The following is an 18,164-nucleotide window of genomic DNA, read 5'->3' as shown; positions in this document are numbered from 1 at the left end:
TTTTTAATTATAGTTAGAGTTCTCTTATTTATTCTCATCTCATTAAATTATCTAAATAAAAACTAGGTTGGCCAAATTTTAATGGCACGGGAGGAACGATGCCTTGATACAAAAGAATCATAAAAATCGATCAAACCAGTCGAAAGTTTTCAACCTTTTCTAAGTCGGTTGAAAATACAATCAACCAAATACTAAAGCGAACAAAAAAAAAATCAAATTCCCTCTTCCATTACGTATACAAAGAACTTCCCAACCAGTTGGTACATCTCTTTCGATGTGCGACGGAATTAGTTCATTTTGCACAATACAAATGTCTCCACAAAGCGGGGAAACCACGTAGTTTAACGCGATGCGCTTAGCGTTAAATCTCTCTAAGTGCATCGAAAGTTCCAGTTTAAAGATACGAGCTTTGATCCCGAATCTCGAGGGAAATTTTAACGTCTTCTTACCACTGAATTTAATCAAGGAAACGAAGCTATAGATCGTCGGTAAACGGGTAACATGGGAATTCGGTGCTTCTATATACCTACGTTACTTTGTCATATAATTTGTTTTGCATGGGATAAGTTCGCTGTGGGGAAATTGAAGAGATACTCAATTTCCTTTGAAGGATATAAGTGAATCTATCGTTCTAACGTAATAAACATCTGACAGAATGACATGTCACATAATACAGGTTAATTTATTGTTTTAAAATGCTACGTATTTCTAAAAAAGCAATGTATTTTTTCTCGATTATTATTCACTTCAATTATTAAATTGGAGTAAAATGTATCATTCGATGAAGTACATATTACATGTAAACATATTCAAATAGTCTTTAGGTGATTATGAGAAGAGTTCCGGTATCGATAATCGAAGAAATCAAAAACGTGATTCGATTTTCTTACTTCACGTCGTTCATACATAATGCTCGTATAGCTGGCGCCAATCGTAATCTCTGATTTGTATAGCACTAAAAGACAAGTGCAGTACATCATACGATAGGGTAGTAGGGATATACAAGTCAGTGATTCAATCATGATTCGAAACTAGGTAATTGGGCGAGTATTCAAATTGTAACGTTTGCGATTATGCAATTTTAATTGGATTTTTTTTATTTCATGACTGTGGATTTTAATTGGACATTAAATGAGGGTGGCTCACTTTCGAATAGATATTATTTGAACAAGTAAACTTAAAGTGTGTATATTTAAATTATTGTTCACAAATATTTTAACATCAAGAATATATCAATATCGTTTTGGCGGTAAATAAAGTGTTTAAAATTAAGGCATATCTATTTCTCTGTTGAAATACCACATAATATTTAATTGGCAATTACTAAAATTGTACTAGACATCATGTACTTTACGTTAATTTGCTGTTTTCATATTCTCAGTAGCAAACAAAGATAATTAATATTTTTATGATTAAAGCACTACAATCTTATAATTAATCGACATCCACAATAAATAAATTGAAATATTATTTCGATGCATTTAAGTATTATGAGTAGACTAACGTGCAGTAATTGTTTATGTTGTTTGATTACCCAATCATTTGTGATGTACAATAGTGTTCTCCCCTCAAGGTTTCGGTGTTATGCCAAAAAACATGCACGCAACTATCGTCCCTCTTCCGCCGAAATACTGCCTAACATTGCAAGTTTATTCTTGCAAGCAACACTGATTTTGACGAAGCGTGTAAACGCTAAAATTTTACTTAATTGTTCGACAAAGGAGCCAGTAACAAAGCGATCTCGTCCAATTAAAGGAGGCCTCTTGAGAGGTAACGTTTGATGCAACCTCAGATCTCTGCGTAATGGACTTCTGCCGTCATAAAACTCTTTTTAGATTAATTAGACTTTGTACCTTTACGGCGCATCATAAAGTTTTATTCAGCGAAATAGCTTTTATTTTATCGGTGTTTTTAAAGTTTTTCACTTTATCTTGTCTATTCGTATAATAAAACAGTAACCAGAACATTTCTGCACATTAAATATTTTATAAAAAGCGTAGATAATTTCAATGCAATTGATAATAACCTAGATGTTTCGAAACTCGAATCACTTTAAATAGTCTTTCTGTTTCTCTGTTTGTATAATGGTCAATCACGTAAAAAACACTGGGCAGATTTTGACAAATAAAATTACTAATATAAATTATAAAAAAACCAAAACATAATAACAACTATTAGATCCAACAGATATGATAATAATATAAGGATTAATAAAAATACATTACAAATTTTCTTAAAATATGAAATAATAATTACATTATCATAAAAATATGTTACCAACCTCCATAGCGCCCGACCGAGTACGGCCCCTCCGGCCCCCTCCATTCCTGCTACAGCTCAAGCCGAGGTTCGCGGTCCCCGACAAGGGGGGACGCCCTTGAGCGTGTCGCTACCAGGGTGAACTTTCAGTTCACCCACGCGCCCGTGTTAAGATGTAGTAGCCCTTCAGGCTAGCATTGAGATTCATCACAAAAAAAAAAAACAACATCCATTATACTTCGTACCAGCTAACGTAATAATATACAATAAGTAGGTAGGCAGCTATCATATACAATATATCGGAGCACATGGGAATAATCAGGAGATTGAACGGCTGAGGAACATAGGTCATAATCTAAATGAAATTTTACATGTTAGAATTTTGGCTCGTATCGTTTTTAAAATGAAGCCCGTATAATATTTCCCCACTGTAGTGCTTCCTTTGTCGGTTCAAGCAGTCGAACTTTTGATTCTTCGGATTCAGATAAATTGAAAAATTAATTTATTAATTTCACGATCGACCTGAGTTGAACCTCGACTTTTCGCTTCAACCAAGATCACTAGGGACGTTAAGTTAAAAAGCCAAAATAAGTGTCCTTTAATTGAATTTTAAAATATATAAATAATGAACATAATAAAATATGTTGTACCCATTTAACGAATCACTTAAATAGTAAAGTAAAAATAATGTTAAATAAGTAATTAAAATTATTATAATATAAATAAAAACAATTAAGAACTAGCAACCCAAAGAATATTTCAAAACTAGTCATATTTTAATGTTAATTTTAATAGATAGCATTGAACTAGCAACATTGTTGGAGCAAGTTAAGTTTAGAAATCTATCACAGTTATTGATAAGCAAACCTGGAAGAAATAATTTAATTATACATTATACATTTACATACATTTACTTGCTCTCACCACTATTTTTACTAATTTTATTGAAACAAACAATAACGCATTGCTAAAGTGCTAAAATTTTTGTAGTTGTCCCGTTTTGCATTTTCATACTTAATAACACAATACTATAAACAAATTTAATTTCTGAACGTAAGCGTTCTTCGTTCCGTTGACGACTTGACGTTTAGTAAAGTTTCGAAAGAGCTTCACGAAATGATAAACAAAGCTGTGATAGTGGGCGTTGTCACATATTATTTTGCTGATAATTTATAGATTAAAAATCTGATAAAGCGGTCCCATTATTACGCGACATTGTACTAGATAAAATTGGAACTAAATTGATAAAAAATACAGGCAAAACTTCATACGACGTTTTGGTGAATCATTTGTTTCGACTCATGTTTTTAACGAATTTGGGTTATTAACGACTTATAATCCAATAAAACGTGTGTTACAATTGACGATTACATTCATATGATTCTATTTTAATTCATGAAAATGTTGAATTTCGTGAAATAAATAATTATGAACATGATTCATCGAAGTTTCTTATTGGACCGTAAAGTTTGTGTTGTGTGAAAATGTTTAGAAAAACATTGATAACTTTGTTACTATGTGCAACTGTGAGGTGTCAGTCTAATAAAGACTTGTATAACGGGCAGTTTAATAATGATTATTATAATGTAAGGCCGCAGGAGGCATCTAGGGACCATAGAATACCAAACCCTGGTGACTCAGACTACAGAACGTATGTGTACAACAATCGGAGATATGGAGCGGATCCTTCGAGATATAACCCATATAACCCTAATATCAACCGGCCTGGAGGCTTTCCCTACAATCCCATTGTGACTAATCCTTTGGACGAGCAGTTTAAATTTAATTCAGTATGTATTCACATATACTTTAAAAAATATATAATTAAAGTTCCAGTGTAATATTAATTTTTCATTGATTAAATAAATTGTTACGGGAGAGGATAAGCAATTTGATTATTCAAAATTTGATGTTCTATAAAGTGTGGTTGAAATGTAACATTATGCAACATTTACTTTAAAATTTGCCACCAACTTTCTTACGGAGGCTACATTGTGAAATACTTCAACTTACATTTAAAACTAAATTAATAAATAATAAACAAGTACTTAGCTATTTATTTTCACATTATAGGTATATAAAAATATAAAATATGAAAACAAACCCACTAAAAACACTCATATTAATGACAAATACTCCCTATTCCAGAACCGAGACCCCAATAACCCTGATGCTTTATTCCCTGGTGTTTTGGGAGGCTGGCGAGAAGATCTCCAAGGAAAGGAGAGGAGAGACTCGAGGCAGTTGAAGAGAGACATCTTTGTAAATACTAATTATGGACAAGTGCAAGGATTTAAGGTGATATCATTGTTATCCCATTATTTTAATTTAAAAATTCTGTAAATGCAAAAAAATTTTACAACAATACTGAGTGTGATTAGTTTTATTAGAAATCTGTTCTATTTCACCTTTATATTTTTTAACTTACCTTAGCATTCTTGATTGTTTCTTTAACATAATTGTGTTTTAACCTTGGGATGGTTCAACAGTATCTAATCTTTTTCTGGATAGGCTAAGATAGAGATAAAACTGTTTCTATTTGTTATCAGTTAGTTATTTAAGGTAAACATATGAGCTATACTATATTTGGTTCTATGGAAATGCCATGGTTATGGTTGAACCCTTTAAATAAATTAAGACTAAAAATATACCAGATACATCCAAACTTGCTTAAACATTTAGAAAATATTGTATTGATGTATAAACAAATGATAATGCAATACACATACATTAATTCTAAAAAACTATGGTTCCATTTAGGCTGTCCTATGAAAAATAATTAATAATGTTTTAGGTATACCTTTATGACAACCCAGATCCAAATTCAGGCTATCGGCCATGGTTGACACCAGTGGAGAGAATACAAGGAGAAGTTTCAGTGTTCTTAGGGATACCCTATGCGAGACCACCTGTTTTGGAAGGCAGGTTTAAGGTAATGAAATAGGTTTTATTTTAATAAATTGTTGTGCTATAAGTATTTTTTTGTGTAATAGTGACAGCTTGTGGTTGATGCTTAGCAATTATCACCCTTTAATTTTAATTGTATGTTTGTTGTTTTCACTCAAAAACAACGAGGCTGATTTAAAAATTCTTATTTCTGTGACATAGATTATATTTTATGGGATAAGTGACTAGTAGAACATAATGTTTTTTTTTTTCAAAGTAAAGAAATGCTTTATTCTTATAACATATGAAACATTCCAGCCACCCCGTCAACATCCTGGCTGGCAGCTTATCCAAGCGGTGGACTGGGGGCCGGCGTGCCCGCAGCCCGTCCGGTTCACGGGCGCTACCAAGGGAGTGCGCGACATGGACGAGGACTGCCTGTATTTGAATGTATTCTCGCCTAATGTGAGTTTTTTGATGTTGTTTATCGCCATTTTTAAGGTTATTATTTTGTGATTGTGTTAGAGTTGATTTAAAGTGATGTTGAAGTTTTAAGTTTGAAAAATTCTAACGTTCCTGCTAGGATAAATATATTCGACCGACCCGGAGGAATTCACTGCACAGTTCGGTAGTGTCAGATTTTCAAGGTGAAAACTCCAAACTATCAAGATACCAAATTTCATCTATATAGTCAGTAGTCCCCGAGATCAGTGCTTCCAACCATTAAACTAGTTTAAACAACGGAAATAGAACCTAGTCGAAGATTCTATGCACAAGCATTAACCACTGTACCAAGGTGGCAGTTAAATGTAACTGACTTGATAGCATTCTGCCAGAACTCTTACAAATAACATAAAAGAAAATAATCCTACATATGGAATGAAGAATAGTGACGTTTAAATTACATTTCTAATTTCAAATGACTTTTTATGAATTATTAAATGATGTAAGCAACCTTGCTTACATTCAAATATATTATATATTATATTTTGAAAATAATTAAATGAAAAATGTAGCATTCAGATATATAACTGAATTTGTTTTATTATTTACTTTTAACTTCACTACTCTTATCTTAAAATACATACGTCCAAATACAATTCCATTGACAAATTCATATTTTCGACACTTCCACAGATATGTTTTATGCATACATTCCGAAGGCAATTAATTAACTGTCATTACAAATATAATAAATATTGGCTTTAGTTGTGTGAATATTTAAATCACTGTAATTAATTGGGAGTCGCATTTCGACAAATCCTGAACAATAGAATAATGAAGTTAATTACAATCACGGGTCATTAACCCCTCACTCATTGGACGATTAATTCACTGTGAATGAGTTAAATGATTCATAATTGCTTCATTGTTCCTTATTGGACAAGCTCATTTAACTAGGCCTTGTGGTCCTGTATTAATAAGCGGCAATTTAGACATCAAAGGTTCTTAATACCTGTTAATGGTAAAATTTCAAAAGTAGCACTTTCTATCTGTTTGTCTCTTTCTCGCGCATAAATCGCAATGTCGTAAACTAAGTATAGTTTACAATATAGTGTGTTTGAATTATTTTTACGATAAGAAACAAATAACCATGATACTTATATAGTTTTGACAATTTGTTGTTAATGAAGATGTGAGTGTAATATTGTTTCCTATATTCAAACATAACAATCGGACAAGTTACATATGAATTAAGTGCACAAAATTTCATCCCATTCGATTTAATGGTTTCGACGTGAAGATGAGATACATACAGAAAATGTAAGAGTTTGTGTGTTTGGATGTTTGTCCGTCAATCATGCTGAAACTACTCAACGGATTTTGATGAAATTTTGGTATACAGGGTATGAGCTGACTTAGGTGATAGGATACTTTTTATCCCGATTAAGGAGCATCCCTTGGGATCAAACAGGAATCTTGATATCCGGGCGGAGTCGGGACGAGCGTCTCGTATTTAATATTACTAACTTTCCGTCCGCAGCTTCGCCCGCTTAGTCAAAGAAAACTCCCATGGAAATAATTTTTGAGATTCGCTACTCTAAAAAGTAGCCCACCACATCGTATATGATAAAATCACCCTGTTGTGACGCGGACGAAAGACAAACAAACGCACTTTCAGATTCTTCTTCTTTATGTACAGGATTATTATTTGCAAGTAGATATTTATTTAGTGTGGCAACATTGCAGACCGAAGCCGGTGCGACGGCGCAGAAGTACCCCGTTATGGTGTACATACATGGCGGCCAGTTCTCATCGGGCGCATCCAACCTGTTCCCAGCCCACATGCTAGCTGCCTTCTACAATGTTGTTGTTGTTTCGTTCAACTATCGGCTCGGCGCTTTAGGTGAATTGTTTTGTATGGAACATAGTTTAGAGCAAAGTCGCTTCCCGCTTCGATAGATTAGCCTAGTTTGATCCAGGATGGAAATAAAATAAAATACATATGATGATAATTGATAAAAATGTTGGCATGTTTTTATTTGTTAAAGCCTAATTAAAATTAGTCTAGTGGTCTTTGAGTGAACAAACATATATTTTTTCACAGGTTAAATTTTGTTTACTAATTCATTAATTTCTCAATCAAAAATTCTCAGTCCAACTCTCTGTTTACATTGAATCTTACACCAAAACGAATAATTGCAATTGAACTGCACGTCCAGGTTTCCTATCAACGGCCGACGAGAACTCCCCCGGCAATTACGGCATCCTGGACCAGGCGATGGCGCTCCGCTGGGTCAGGGACAACATTGGCCCGTTCAACGGTGACAGCGAGGCCATCACCCTGTTCGGGCCGGGGGCCGGGGCGGCGTCCGCCGGCCTGCTGGCCGTGGCGCCGCAGACTAGGGACATTGTGACCAAAATCATAGCACAGGTCGGTGTGGGCAAGACATTTTTTCTGCTCTGTGGTCTGCAAAGTGGGGTCAATCTGGGTAATTGTGAACAGGGGTGATTGAAAGAATATCCTAATGATATTGTTTCTGTAATTGCGAAGCGTTTAAAAAACTTTAACCTCATAAATTTTCATATATGTTTTATAAAAATTACATTGTGAGTAAAAAAAGTAAAGTTTTTTAACATAGTTAACTATATAAAAGTTTATTGAGAATTGTATCCAATTGTAAATGGGGCTACCGTTTAAAATTGCCCCCGATTTGACCTCCTTATGCTCAGGCCCCTTATGCTGCCTCCTTGGGCTGGAATTGTGTATGCTATGACCAAAAAGTTCCAAGTTTTTATTAGAACAAAAAAATTATTCATAAGTTGAGTGACGAGTTTTCATGTGAAAATAGCAGAACTTGTTTTGTTTAATAATAGTATAGTAATAGAAATGTAATAAGTAAAAAAAAATACAGTTTATTGACAACCTCCTTCGTTACTTAAAACGTCGGTCGATTAAACTTAAAAGGTGAAGCTAGTGAATTAAATGCTTTGTATTAAACAATCTTAAACCTTTGCCTTTACAGAGTGGGTCAGCATTAGCAGACTGGGCGCTAATAGAAGATAAGTTCCGAGTCCAGAACACTTCGCTGGTTTTCGGGAGGCTTCTGGGTTGTCCCATAGATTCCTCATGGAAGTTGGTTAACTGTCTCCGGCAAGGCAGGAGCTTCCATGAGCTGGGGAATGCTGAGTTTCAGGTACATTATGTCAGATAACTTAATATTATGCGTAAGTAACTCTGTCTGTTTGCCTGAAGGGACTGCTTGTCTTAACGACTAATCCACTGAACCGATTTTTATCGCACGCGCTAAATTCGGAGTAGTCTCATAGATATTATACATATAAACCTTTCTTTTGAATAACTCAATCTTTTAAAAAACAACCGCATCAAAATCGCCTGCATAATTTTAAAAATTTAAGCAAACACATGGACATAGGGACTGACAGAGAAAGCGATTTGTTTTATACTATGTAGTGATGACAAGGATGCCAATGAACTGTCCTGTTTAAGCTATTTAAGTCGGATACATAATAAAAAATAAACAAATTCCAGCCACAAGTGGGCTTCATACCCTGGGGTCCAGTCCTCGAGAACAACTTCACGTTCCCCGGGGACGGGTGGTACGAGGGCTGGCGCGAGAGGGACTGGCACCTGCTGCAGAACACCCCCGAGGAGCTGATCTCCAGACGGCAGTTCAATCCGGCGCTGCGGTACATGACCGGCGTCACTACGCAGGAGGCCGCCTACTATCTGTGTAAGTAGAGAGAGAAATGTTTCTCTGTATGTTATAAATGAACATAATAACTACTGGACCGATTATTATGAAAATTGGTATATATGTATTTTTCCACAGAGAAGGTTTGTATAATATGCACTTGCCACAGATGGCTTCTTAGATTTATTTCAGTACATTTATTTAAGGGGTAAGGGCGCGCGTTGCTACGCTAATAGCAACGCGCGCCCTTACCCCTTAAAAGCGGGCAGCGCATCCGCAGAGGCACTAACTACCTCTGCGTATGTTCAGGAGCGATGGGGAACGCTTACCATCAGGCGTACCACCAGCTCAGTTGCCCGCTAAGACATATAAAAAAATAATAATAATAAAAACAACACACGCCAACATTCCAGACAACAACCAGTCGCTGGCGCCGGACTACACGATCACGGAGCGCTGGTTCGAGCAGAAGGTGAGCGAGCTGGTGCTGCGCTACAACTACACGCTGAACCCGCGCGGCGTGCGCGACGCGCTGCGCTTCATGTACACCTACCACCCCGACCCGCACAACGTCAGCGCGATACGCGACCAGTACGTGCATGTGAGTGTTGGACACGGGGTTTTTTTTTTTTAGTTTGGTACGCATTTGGTGCGTGCGTGCGTGCGTGCTCGAACGTAGAGTTTGCGAAAAAAAATGTTGTTTCATGCATTTCGCACGGATTTTGAATTGTCGTGTCTGTGTTTATGTTTTTTTCTTTTGCCGATATTCAATGTTTTGCCTTTTTTGTTGGTTGTTGTGTGTGTTCTTGTGTGTGAATAAATGTTTGCCTATGTCTAATTTAACAAAAAAAAAATCATTCTGCATTCATTGCACGCATACTATAGTACGCATATATTTTGCAAGCGTTGTACACTTGCTAAAAAGTTATTGGACTCGCTACAACTTCAGACTGAACCCGCGCGGCGTGTAAAAAACGTTATCGTATAATATAAGCCCGATACGTGATAAATATGTCCATATTAGTATTAATGGATGTAAAGTTTAAGCTTGTTATACGTTTAATAAAAAGTTTTTACATGCATTAAAATGTGTTGACTGTACAATTATTTAATATGTCACAGTACCCTAATATAAATTTTATTTAGAACCTGTATTGTTGATTATAAAGTATGTTTGTGTGTTAAAGATGATTGGTAGAAATGAATTAAAATGTAAAAGTAACAATAAATTTTATTAAATTAATAAATTTATTCATAATAAGCATTGTACATATGACATAATTTTAACTTAAGAAAATTTGTTGAATAAATTCTACATTCAGTTAAAAAAAAAAAAAACAAAAAAAAAACATTTGACAGCGGTGGGATTCGAACCCACGCCCTTTCGGACTGGTGCCTAAAACCAGCGCCTTAGACCGCTCGGCCACGCTGCCTGTTGGCGATGCTGTTAGATTTAACGACGACCCTAAAATTACACAATGACTTAACTAAAATGAAGATTTTCATGCGAGTATAATGTTTGAGGTTTTCAATACTTTTTTTTCTTCGATCTTTTGACGATTTTTATTTGTTTTTGACATTCTGACATTCTCTTATACTTTTTACACTATTAAGAAATTCAAATATTAAAAAAAAATATCTAAAATACATTTTATTGCGTCATGTAAGTTCGTTAATATTTGCATTTTTTTTCTATGTAATATAATATAAAACACTAGCTATGACCCGCGGTTGAAACCGCGTAAGTCCGTATCCCGTAGGAATATCGGTATAAAAAGTGCCTATGTGTTATTTCAGTTGTCCAGCTATCTACGAAGCAAAATAGTATTATTATTCACCAATAGAAACACGAATATGATATTTTCTAAAAAAGATTCCTAGCTAGATCGATTTATCGCCCCCGCAACCCACTGTATACTAAATTTCATGAAAATCGTTGGAGCCGATTCCGAGATTCCAATTACATATATATATATATATATATATATATATATATATATATATATATATATATATATATATATATATATATATATATATATATATATACAAGAATTGCTCGTTTAAAAGTATAAGATATTACATACCTAATAATTATCATGATTAATGAAATAAAAAATCGCATTTCCACCAGCTCCTCTCGGACTTCCTGTACCGCGCGCCAACCGACAAAATGGTGAAACTCCTCCTGGAGCAAAAGGTGCCAGTCTACATGTACGTGATGAATACCACTGTGGAGGCGTTCAACTGGCCCGAATGGAGGCGGTACCCGCACGATGTGGAACACTACCTCCTGGCCGGTGCACCGTTCATGGACCCGGAGTTTTTCCCCACCAGGCACCGGGTGGAACGGCAGGCCTGGACACCGAATGATAGGAACATGAGCCACTTCTTCATGAAGGCGTATGCGGATTTCGCGAGATACGGGTGAGTGGTTTTTTGGAAGAAGGTATGCTAGAATTAAATAATGAAATAAAAATAAAAGTAAAAATATCTAAGTCTCCCCATAACTCGCTTGAATGTGTTCGAAAAGTCAGGATAATGGGCGAGTTTTTTTGGAAGGTATGCTAGAATTAAATAAAAAATAAAAAAAATGTCTAAGTCTAAGGATAAATAACACGACGAAAAATTGGCGTTTTATATCCGTTAACATAACGGATTTAAAACGCCAATTTTTGAACTACTAACCAACATTCCAGCAACCCGACCCGCTCCCGCATCCTCGGGATGCACTTCGAAGTGGCGGAGGCCGGTCAGCTGCGCTACCTGAACCTGAACACCACCTACAACTCGAGCATCCAGCTGAACTACCGGCAGACGGAGCTGGCCTTCTGGACGGTGTACCTGCCCACCGTGGTGGGGCGCTTCGTGCCCACCTACCCGCCGATCACCGAGGTGAGACACGCCTTTCAGTGACGGTTACGATAACGATATCGGTACCGTTTCAGTAACGATATCGGTACCGTTTCAATAACGGTGTCGGTAATTTAAATATATCAATAACGGTATTGATACCGGTCGGGTTATATGTATTGGTATCGGTACCGCTATCGATATGAGATATTATCTTAGTATTTTTTAAATCGGACCAGTAGTTCTGGAGATTAAGGAGTTCAACCAAACAAACTTTTCAGCTTTATAACCTCAATATGTATAAATTACGTATCACGTTGTTTATCCGCAATGGACTCCCAAACTACTCAACCGATTTTAATCAAATTGGCACACCATGTGCAGTTTGATCCAACTTAAAAGATGGGATAGTTTATATTATTTCAATTACGATAAAAAGACTACCCGGTCGGAGCCGGGGCGTGCAGCTAGTATTAGTAGAGATTAATTTTATGTGACTTAAAATTTCCAGTACTGGTGGGAGCCGAAGCAGCCTCTCCAGATAGCCTTCTGGACGGTGTCCAGCGCCTGCCTGCTGCTGATCGTGCTTCTGGTTGTGTGCTGCATGCTTTGGCGGAACGCTAAAAGGTAGCGTATTATGACATTCCAATAATTCGACCACAGGTTGTCTGGCAGAGATCGCCGGCTTGGCAAGAAAACCGCCCGTTGTGCTATTGAATGTGTATATGTCGCATATGTCGCCGCAGAGTGGCTAGTTTATCGGTCTTTTATTGGATTCATTTTGGAGAGTGCGCGGCGGAATTACACAGCTTGATTCCGCCATCCCCATTCTTCTATCGGCCGTCGAGGCGCACAGACTCTAGGCACCGCTATTTAGTGGATGTTCCAAGTACCCGGACGAAGCGGTTCGATTCCACATTCTTCATTCGAACTGCAAGGGATTGGAACATGCTTCCTGAGTCTGTGTTCCCCGACGAGTACAATCTGGAGGTCTTCAAGAGAAGAGTGAACAGTTACCTTCTAGGGAAGCGCGCTCCATCTTACACCACATCTCAGCTTACCATCAGGCGAGGTTGTGGTCAAGCGCTTCCCTATCAGGAATAAAAAAAAAGTTCTTTTACATTTTTATATAATTTGGCGCAAAATGAAGTGTTTTTGTTTGTTTGTAAGTAATGCTCTATACGTATAAATATGATTAATAATTAATTATTTATGTAAAAATTGACAATTGTACGCCACATGGCAGATCACAGTAGAACTTTATATAATGTAATACCTTCCTTATAACCTGTGAATCACAATAAATCAAATTGAATTTGAAATTTAAAATGACAAATTATTTACACAACTTTGTCAGCAAGTTGTGTGATTGGTCGGGAGTTTCACTCGCTACAAAATAAAGCGATAACAATGCTGATGATTTCATAAACATAGACTTTTGATATTGCAATCGGTTCAGTAGTTTTTGCGTGAAAGAGCAACAAACACACACACATCCTTACAAACTTTCGCATTTATAATATTAGTATAAGTATTAACATATATATTTTTAACAGGGCTATACCACCAAAATGGAAACTAATACCGGCCATGTATGTAATCTAATGTACTAACGCTTATAATGTGCACCCGCCTTATCCTATACTCACTTTAACTATTAATATATTACACTATACTAGCGGTCCGACCCGGATGCGCTCGTGGTACATGTATAATCCATAGCAATTGTGGATCGTGTCAAAATCCAACTGTGTAAGAGATTCTATACTTGGTTCTATGTTTTCTTAAGATTACCCTTCAACGACTTAACTCGCAAATTCATAAATTTACCCTTTTGTCATATTGATATTACGTATGAAATCCTGCCTCGTAATCAAATTTTTTCTATTCTTTCAAAAGTTCTCATTTATAAAGCATTTCAATACTATTAAACTTAAAATTTAACTGATATTACGTAATTAATTTCTATGTCTTATAATATAAATAATTTTTACTTATATTTAATGCTATTTATGATTACACAATCAATTAATTTTTTGTTTTTATACATATTTTTTAGGCATTTACTTTTTATCTATACTAATATTATAAAGCTGAAGAGTTTGTTTATTTGAACTAATCTCAGGAACTATTGGTCCGTTTTGAAAAATTCTTTTATATATGTACCATGGGCGAAGCCGAGGCGGACCGCTAGTGTCCAAATAAATTAATTATTATTTATGATTTAAATGTATTTTATGTAGATATTTGCATGCATAACACCACTGTATAACCATTTTTCTTGCGAGTAAAAATGAAATTACATTTCATTTATAAATCCTTGAAAACAACCGGTATAATAAACTCACTGTGCCATCTATTCTTCCGTAATTTACCGATACTGTTATCTCACTTTGCCACTTATTTCTTTATCGACCGGGAATCTTTATCTTTTATTATTTTTTCAATTAAAAAACACACTTCTTAAAATGTCAATATATCTCCCTACAATACAGACGATTAACATAATTTTTAATGTTTATTACCAGAGAAACGGATCGCTTCTACAACGGCGACATATTTATGGTGCCCGAGCTAGACAGCGGCATAGACAACACGACGCGATCCAGAGACAACATATACGAGTATAGAGACGTGCCGGTGAAACGGCCGCAGACGCCGCAGACAATGACTAGAACGGTTTGTTTTTTTTTTTTTTCATTTATGTTACACTTTTTATGATACTAGATAACCCGGCAAATGCTGTTCTGCTTAAATCTTACATTTACGGGTATCAAAAATATATGTTGGCTGATTCTCTGACCCACCCGGGTATACACACGAGATTTCATGAAAATCGGTCCAGTCGTTTCGGAGGAGTACGTTAACTAACATTGTGACAAGAAAACTTTATATATACGGAAATAACATGTTTGTATGATTAAACACTTCGAGTCCCCGAGTTTTCACTTTAAGTTCAAAGTCATCGCCACTGAGCCACGACTACTATGCATGCCGTAACTTTAGTTATAATAAACGTAAAAAAAACTACAATTTAAATACAATTTACTCATAATTAATTTTAATTTTTTTCTCTTGTAGATCAGCCAACCAACCACCATCCAGTCGTCTCGAGCGCCATCTGAGGCGTCCACGGAATCGGCGATGTCCTTGAAGGAAGTTTCCAGAGCGCCCGAGCCCCGCCCGCGGTCCAGGACAAAACTCGTTGGTGGGGTGCCACAGACCACTGTTTAAGGTCCAGTGGGAAATGGGGTGAAAAAAATGCCAGTTAAAAAGTTATTAAACGCTTTGCACACCTGTTTCAAAATAACCCACTTAGAAATATTTAATCGTAACAATATTATAAAAATTTATACTTTTTATATATATGGCAATAATTATTTGCAATTGGTACTTCATTGAAGTGAAATAAAACTGTATTGAAATTATTAATTATTATTTATTATTAATGGAAAATTATAAGAGTTGTGACAACGCCCTCTAGTTTTATGTCACGTGAGATATTTTTCAAATATTAAAATCTTTATTAGTATATTTTTTTTGCATCTGGCAGCTCTTGGTTGTTCGCGAGATAAATTAATAAACGTTAATTAAGTTTTTAAATTAAATATTACCACCGTATTGTTTAATTAGATCTCTTATAAGCTGTTAAGACCCGGAACTTATATTATAGCCACTTCGAGTATATTAATAGTTTCGTCATATTTTCTGTAATGTTTTGCAATATGTTTAATTACACTATATATAGTTACTCTACGTAAAACTAAAAGAACGGCTGAAAGTATATTAATGACTTTTGGTTTGTTGGATTTGTCTATTCTTGGATTAGGATAATTCATCATCATCATCATCAGCCCTTAGCTATCCAGGGCTGGATATAGGTCTCTGCTAAGGCACGCCACTGAGCCCGGTCGGTAGCTCTTTGTTGTTAGCATAATTACTGTTGAATATTTAAAAATGACAATACAAAACCCTATTATATACCTAGTTTGAAACGCTAAAATAGATAGCATGTTGCTTCTATACTCAAAATTGATTTTATGCGGCTTCATTCAGGATAGTTAATGTCAAAAACAAGGAACAAATATTGACGAATATTTGCGCATAATTCCAGAAAAAATAAAAATGAATCGTCTAATTTTCACATATATTGGTTATGCGCATGAGTTTTAACGTTATTATACAGGGTTTTTTCATCAACCGAATTCAATAAAAGGGAGAGGCGTACTACAGCGGTTCGATACCTATCTGTTTTGAGTTTCGGTAATTTATTTGTCAATTATTTATAACGCATTTCTAAATAATTAACTCCGGGTCTTATTATCATTCATTGAACAAATGAAATGCCATTACCATTTTTAATTATAGATCTCGATTGATCTTCCAACGAGATATTTTTATTTGTCTAGTGTGTAAAATTGTTACCTTAAAGGTACGATTCAGATGATATGTGCTATTTTAAGTTTATTTTTTTTTTTACTAGCTACCTAGTTGTGTAATATTTTTTTGATTCTACATGAAATTGTGCGAGATTTTATTTATCGATATTTTTGAATCAATTTTATTTTCTATTTCTAATGTAGCTTTTATTTTTATTATTTAATAAACATTGTACATCTTATAATTTACAAGTAAAGAATAAAGCATTGGTAACAAAACTAAATTGTTATACTTGAGTTGTTGTGAGGTTTTTTACTTTTCAAAATGGATTTACAGATAAATGGTATAAAATCGCCTCGTTGTTTAAAAAAAGTAAATTATATCATAAAGTAAAATAAAAGAAATTAAATTTTTGTTTGTGATGAAAATAGTTAAATTTAAGTGATTAGTAATTATATGTACCTAGTTGTATGTTTGTGATCGTTCTGTCCGTCCAGCAAAGTGCAATTATATTGTCTTTTTGTAGTATTTATTTCAGACACTGCCAGCGTGTTTTTGTATATAGAAAATAAAATATTTTTCTCAAACGGTGGTTTATTTATTTATATAATGCTCATACTGTCAGCGCGCGACTGGAAACGGGATGAATACAGAAATAATTGTTCTTGGTGGGTAGATTACCTATATTAATTGGTCGTACTATTATTGTGTTTTCTGTGCTGGTAGTAAATACTGGATTTTTCATAAAAATACCGTTTTATCATGAGATAAAACTTAAAAGTGTCAATCAATATCTCGATGGATGTTTTTGCTTGTTTAGCGCCGGTTTCACAGCTAGCTAACCTTTCTCGTAGCCTGCTCTTGATAGCTAGACGTAAATTTTCAACTCAAGAATGCACGAGGTTTATTACGCACTCTCTCAATTCCTTTCTTTGCAGGCATGATATCAGGATGTATGAGCGTTTCATAAGGACTAACGTCTAGTTATAGAATAGCAGTCACCAATAAAAATCTATACAACCGTTCGCAAACACTTTATTAACAATGACAAGTTAGTAGTGTTTTCTTGTGTTTGATTTTACGCGAGTATTATGCGTTTAGAAATTAAAGACTTTTAAACGGATTTTTTTCGAAACGTCGGGTTAATAATATAATGCATAAATCGCTGTTAAAATCCGTTTAAAAGTCTTTAATTTCTAAATGATAGTTAGTGTTCACACCGGCACACCTCCACCAGATCTCTGGCAGTACAAGGCGCAGTGTTGCCGCAGATCTTTTGCGCGTGCGCACTCACGCGCGGCACCAGCGTGCCCGGGGATAGCGTGAGGTCCACTACGTAATTGGCTCGAAGTAACCCGGCTGGATAACTCTCCTCCTTATCTGTAGGTGTGGTCTGGTGGGGGAAACGTTTCTGATGGTTAAAGGGTTATTACAGAGCCTTTCGACCAGCAATAAGAAATAAAATAAAAAACGTGTTAAAAGTTACCGACCTTCCTAGGGAGGGAGGTCCTCGCACCCACACCTATACCAGATTCATTTATTCAATCACGGAAAACCCAAAAAGTTATCGAATAACGAAACCAAAAAAATACAATCGACTACTCCTTTGTTTTCGGGAACGTCGGTTAG

The 18,164-nt window shown here is 35.5% G+C and overlaps 2 protein-coding genes and 1 non-coding gene across 4 annotated transcripts in view; 1 reads left to right on the top strand and 2 right to left on the bottom strand.

Moving 5' to 3' along the window:
• The first annotated feature begins 3,350 nt into the window (after positions 1 to 3,350).
• LOC119838817 (acetylcholinesterase) lies at positions 3,351 to 15,531 on the top strand. 2 transcript variants are annotated; one of them, XM_038364937.1, is made up of 15 exons: positions 3,351 to 4,049; positions 4,408 to 4,557; positions 5,054 to 5,191; positions 5,464 to 5,610; positions 7,336 to 7,492; positions 7,809 to 8,020; positions 8,613 to 8,783; positions 9,140 to 9,341; positions 9,716 to 9,903; positions 11,437 to 11,729; positions 12,002 to 12,197; positions 12,667 to 12,782; positions 13,712 to 13,747; positions 14,684 to 14,834; positions 15,237 to 15,531. In XM_038364937.1, the coding sequence occupies exons 1-15, from the start codon at positions 3,744 to 3,746 to the stop codon at positions 15,387 to 15,389; spliced, it is 2,616 nt and encodes an 871-aa protein (XP_038220865.1). In that variant the 5' UTR covers positions 3,351 to 3,743; the 3' UTR covers positions 15,390 to 15,531. The 2 variants fall into 2 exon arrangements, with proteins under 2 accessions (XP_038220865.1, XP_038220866.1); XM_038364938.1 differs by lacking the exon at positions 13,712 to 13,747 and having other exon boundaries at positions 15,237 to 15,528.
• Positions 10,656 to 10,735, bottom strand: Trnal-uag. The gene has a single exon. It is a non-coding gene; the product is annotated as a tRNA-Leu (tRNA).
• A 2,211-nt stretch (positions 15,532 to 17,742) lies between the features above and the next one.
• LOC119838768 overlaps positions 17,743 to 18,164 on the bottom strand; it is a 12,372-nt gene continuing 11,950 nt past the window's right edge. Inside the window, exon 16 of the mRNA XM_038364869.1 lies at positions 17,743 to 17,928. Coding sequence (XP_038220797.1) covers positions 17,743 to 17,928 — 186 coding nt within the window. The remainder of the gene's footprint in view (positions 17,929 to 18,164) is intronic.

The sequence above is a fragment of the Zerene cesonia genome, unplaced genomic scaffold (genome assembly GCF_012273895.1).
Source record: "Zerene cesonia ecotype Mississippi unplaced genomic scaffold, Zerene_cesonia_1.1 Zces_u005, whole genome shotgun sequence".
Classification (NCBI taxonomy): Eukaryota; Metazoa; Arthropoda; class Insecta; order Lepidoptera; family Pieridae; genus Zerene; species Zerene cesonia.
Note: the sequence above shows the minus strand (reverse complement) of the source record. Positions and strands in the feature narration are given on the sequence as shown.

Excerpts from the sequence above, each read along its gene's own strand:
- LOC119838817 (XM_038364937.1), top strand. The coding sequence starts at position 3,744 with ATGTTTAGAAAAACATTGATAACTTTGTTACTATGTGCAACTGTGAGG. Across the intron at positions 12,198-12,666 it reads CCTACCCGCCGATCACCGAG|TACTGGTGGGAGCCGAAGCA; the intron begins GTGAGACACGCC and ends TAAAATTTCCAG. Across the intron at positions 12,783-13,711 it reads CTTTGGCGGAACGCTAAAAG|GGCTATACCACCAAAATGGA; the intron begins GTAGCGTATTAT and ends TATTTTTAACAG.